Source organism: Miscanthus floridulus, chromosome 5, assembly GCF_019320115.1.
Source record: "Miscanthus floridulus cultivar M001 chromosome 5, ASM1932011v1, whole genome shotgun sequence".
NCBI lineage: Eukaryota > Viridiplantae > Streptophyta > Magnoliopsida > Poales > Poaceae > Miscanthus > Miscanthus floridulus.
Genome location: NC_089584.1, coordinates 141,556,718 through 141,559,969, shown reverse-complemented (window position 1 = coordinate 141,559,969; position 3,252 = coordinate 141,556,718). Strand labels below are relative to the sequence as shown.

Genomic DNA, 3,252 nt, shown 5'->3' with positions numbered 1-3,252 from the left:
TGTTTAATGATGTTTGTGCTAGTGCAATACCAATACCAAATACATGCTTAACACCGGGCGTTACATTGCTTACCGGTTCTCAAATCACGATATGCTTACCCTCCGCGAAGCTCACTGGCAATGGGCAAGTAGAAGCTGTGGGCACCGTTGACCCCGCGTACCTACTCGTGCTAAACAATCTTATCCATCCATAATCCATTCCAGTGTCGCAGCCTCGCAGGCCATGGAGAAGTTTGCAGGCCACTCGAAATGTGGGCAGGCCCAGCAAGAAAGTGGACGACTCCACCCGCATCGAGAAATGGGCCTGACAATGCGTCTGGGCCAGGAGCCCACTGAGAAGCAATTCCAACCCAATACGTACGGACGACGGCACTGGGAAAGTGGATAGTCAGAAAGAGCCGAACGGGCACGGGGAAGAAGGTTCCAGCGACTGTGGAGAAGGACTGCCGGAGGGAGCGAGATGGGGAAGAAGCGGCAGCTGATCTACCTCGTGGCCGCCGTCGCCGCCGCGGCCAGCCTCCTGACAGGTAAAGAGGTGTCTTTACCTCCAATCTCGGTCGCCTCGTTTGAGCCGTCCGCCATCCTTTTCGTTTGCCTTGATGTGATTTGAAATCATTGCTTGCGATTTGTCTGCAGCGTCGGCCAAGAAGTCTGGCGACGTCACCGAGCTTCAGATCGGCGTCAAGGTGTGTGCTCTGTCTGTAACTGGTCAACTCTCTGCGCCCGTTTAATTGCTTGTTATCCTTGCGGATCTGGGGTTCGCCGGTTCGTTCATTTAGCAAAGATGTTTTAGTGCCTTTAAAAAAGTCTGCAGCCTTCGATTTCGTGGGCGTGAGTGGAAGTATGTTAGTAAGGTTGCCAGAGTTCAGAAAGGGGTCGGATTGGATCATTGGATGATTCTAGGATAGCGAGCTGCACGGATCTGCAACTGCAAAATCGGATCCTTTTCTTCCCCTTCAAAGCAACATTGTGGAGTCATCGAATGCACTTAGTTTCACTTGAATTTTATTTTGCGTCATTCAAAGATGAATACTGGAAACGATTGCGGTACTGTTCCTTGTTCACTGCTCGTTAAATTCTTGTAGTTGATGCTCAAACAATCAAACTAGAAGAGGTCTAAAATTTCCTCTCAACAACTAGCCTGTATTGAAGATGGTTTCCCTCCCTATTGCTACCTGTGGAAAAGGACTTTATTGGACTAGTACCTTGTATCCAGATTCTGGACCAAGCTGGGTGATGACTTATGGCCTCCAGTCACGGACTCACAGTCAGACCTCTTAAGGGATAACCATTGTAATGCTGCTGAAGTACTCTGTTTGGGGTCTTATTCAAAGGATATATCCTCTGTTTTGGGCCTTTTGGATTATGGCTACGCCTTCAAAGTTCAAACAGGAAACTAAGAATCATTGGAATATGCGGCCAATGTGAGAGTTAGGGAGTGTGATAATGGAGAATTGTGTGTCATCAGGTTCTGCTTATTCTTATGCAATTACACTATTATCAAATATTTGATTTATAAATGAGAATAGGCTGTAGTTTTCTGTTACATTTTCAAAGGAGGGATCCTTTTGATTCTGTGTGGCATTGATTTTGTCTTGCTCGTCTTCCTTTCAGTACAAGCCTGAGTCATGCACCCTGCAAGCACACAAAGGAGACAAAATTAAGGTTCATTATCGTGTAAGTATCTGATCTGTATACTTTTTGAGCCTTGCTGTATTTTCCACATTGATTTTTCAGTGCTGTAGCCCATGGATGCTACAGATATATATCTTAACTCACACAATTAATATAGCTATGCTGGAGAACTGTGCTAATTGCTTGGCAGTATGATCTTTGTAGATTCAATATCTTGTCTCATATATAGTTTGCCTTTTCATGTTTGATTAAAGCACTCCTTGATACTTTTCCTGCAACGCCGCTTTCCTCTTTCTCTATCCCATTTATTTAGCTGAAAGGCTTCATATGCTGCAGGGGGCACTCACTGATGGATCAGTTTTTGATTCTAGCTATGACAGAGGTGACCCGTTTGAATTTACTCTTGGAAATGGCCAAGTGATACAAGGTTATTGTCCTTTCCTATAACAATAAACTTTCTATGTTTATCTGTGGTCCAGTGTCCATACTAAACTGTATTGGGCTACAAGCATATGTCACCAAAAAATGGATGAAATGGCATATGCCATTTATATCACACGCAAACTTAAATCCGCCAACCGACTTTGTTGTTTTCATCTATAGGTTGGGACCAAGGATTGCTAGGTATGTGCGTCGGTGAAAAGCGGAAGCTAAAGATACCTGCAAAGATGGGTTATGGTGAGCGAGGCTCCCCACCGAAGATTCCAGGTATGGCTGATAATTTGTTTGCTTGCTTGCTGGTTCCATGTGAAGAAATTATTTGTGTAGATTCTCTCATTTTTCAGCATGGCCATTTTACCTCATCTCCCGGATGCGCATTTTACAATCTCGCCCATGGACTATAGAGCTGTGTAGGAATTTTGATAAAGCTAACAGGAACCTTTGTACTCAATAGGTGGAGCAACTCTGATCTTCGACACTGAGCTTATCGCCGTCAACGGAAAGACATCTGGCGGTGCAAAGGCAGAAACTGATAGCGAGCTCTAATACAATGCATTGGAGAGTTTCAGCTCCAGGGTGTAGCAGCGTCACAGTTCATTAGATGAAAGGGTTGCTGTTTCCTTCACGGCAATTTATGTTTTAGAGATGTCACAAAAACAAGTCATTGCCCAATGGTCTATGTAACCGACTGCCTATGTGCTCTGAAAAAAGTTTCCTTTCGATCCGCATGAAAACTCGATTTTGTCTAAGCTACCATGGTCTTACAACATTACAGCCAGTTTGGACTGTTGTTGCATCGATCCATGGCTTGGAAAATTTTCAAATGTCATGAGTGTTGAGACCAGCCTTTGCTTCTCTGATATTTGTAGCTTTGCCTTTGCTGATTGCTGTGCGCAGAAGAATGTGTCGACCTCACGCAGCGTGCTGCTCAGCCAGAAACATTATCACAAGCTGCTGAGCGCCTGAGCTGAGACGTGAACTGGTTCAGAATCAGAGGCAACAGCTGACTGTGCGCGGGCATGGCTCGAGCAGCTTGTGTTGGGATCCCATCCGGTTTGTCATTGGCGCAAACTGCTGCGTCTGCTGCTGGCTGCTGCAACATGGCCCTCCTCTGCTGCGTCCTAACAGCGACGTGAGCCTGTTCGCTCGCTCAGGAAACACAGTTCTCGCCCGACG

General features: G+C 45.8%; 1 protein-coding gene across 1 annotated transcript; it reads left to right on the top strand.

Moving 5' to 3' along the window:
- The first annotated feature begins 387 nt into the window (after positions 1-387).
- LOC136453904 (peptidyl-prolyl cis-trans isomerase FKBP15-1-like) lies at positions 388-2,920 on the top strand. The gene is made up of 6 exons (XM_066454459.1): positions 388-527; positions 637-686; positions 1,615-1,677; positions 1,972-2,062; positions 2,239-2,343; positions 2,531-2,920. Exons 1-6 carry the CDS (start codon positions 461-463, stop codon positions 2,620-2,622), a joined length of 468 nt encoding a protein of 155 aa, XP_066310556.1. The 5' UTR covers positions 388-460; the 3' UTR covers positions 2,623-2,920.
- Positions 2,921-3,252: the final 332 nt, after the last annotated feature.

Excerpts from the sequence above, each read along its gene's own strand:
- LOC136453904 (XM_066454459.1), top strand. The coding sequence starts at position 461 with ATGGGGAAGAAGCGGCAGCTGATCTACCTCGTGGCCGCCGTCGCCGCC. Across the intron at positions 528-636 it reads CGCGGCCAGCCTCCTGACAG|CGTCGGCCAAGAAGTCTGGC; the intron begins GTAAAGAGGTGT and ends ATTTGTCTGCAG. Across the intron at positions 2,063-2,238 it reads AAATGGCCAAGTGATACAAG|GTTGGGACCAAGGATTGCTA; the intron begins GTTATTGTCCTT and ends TTTCATCTATAG.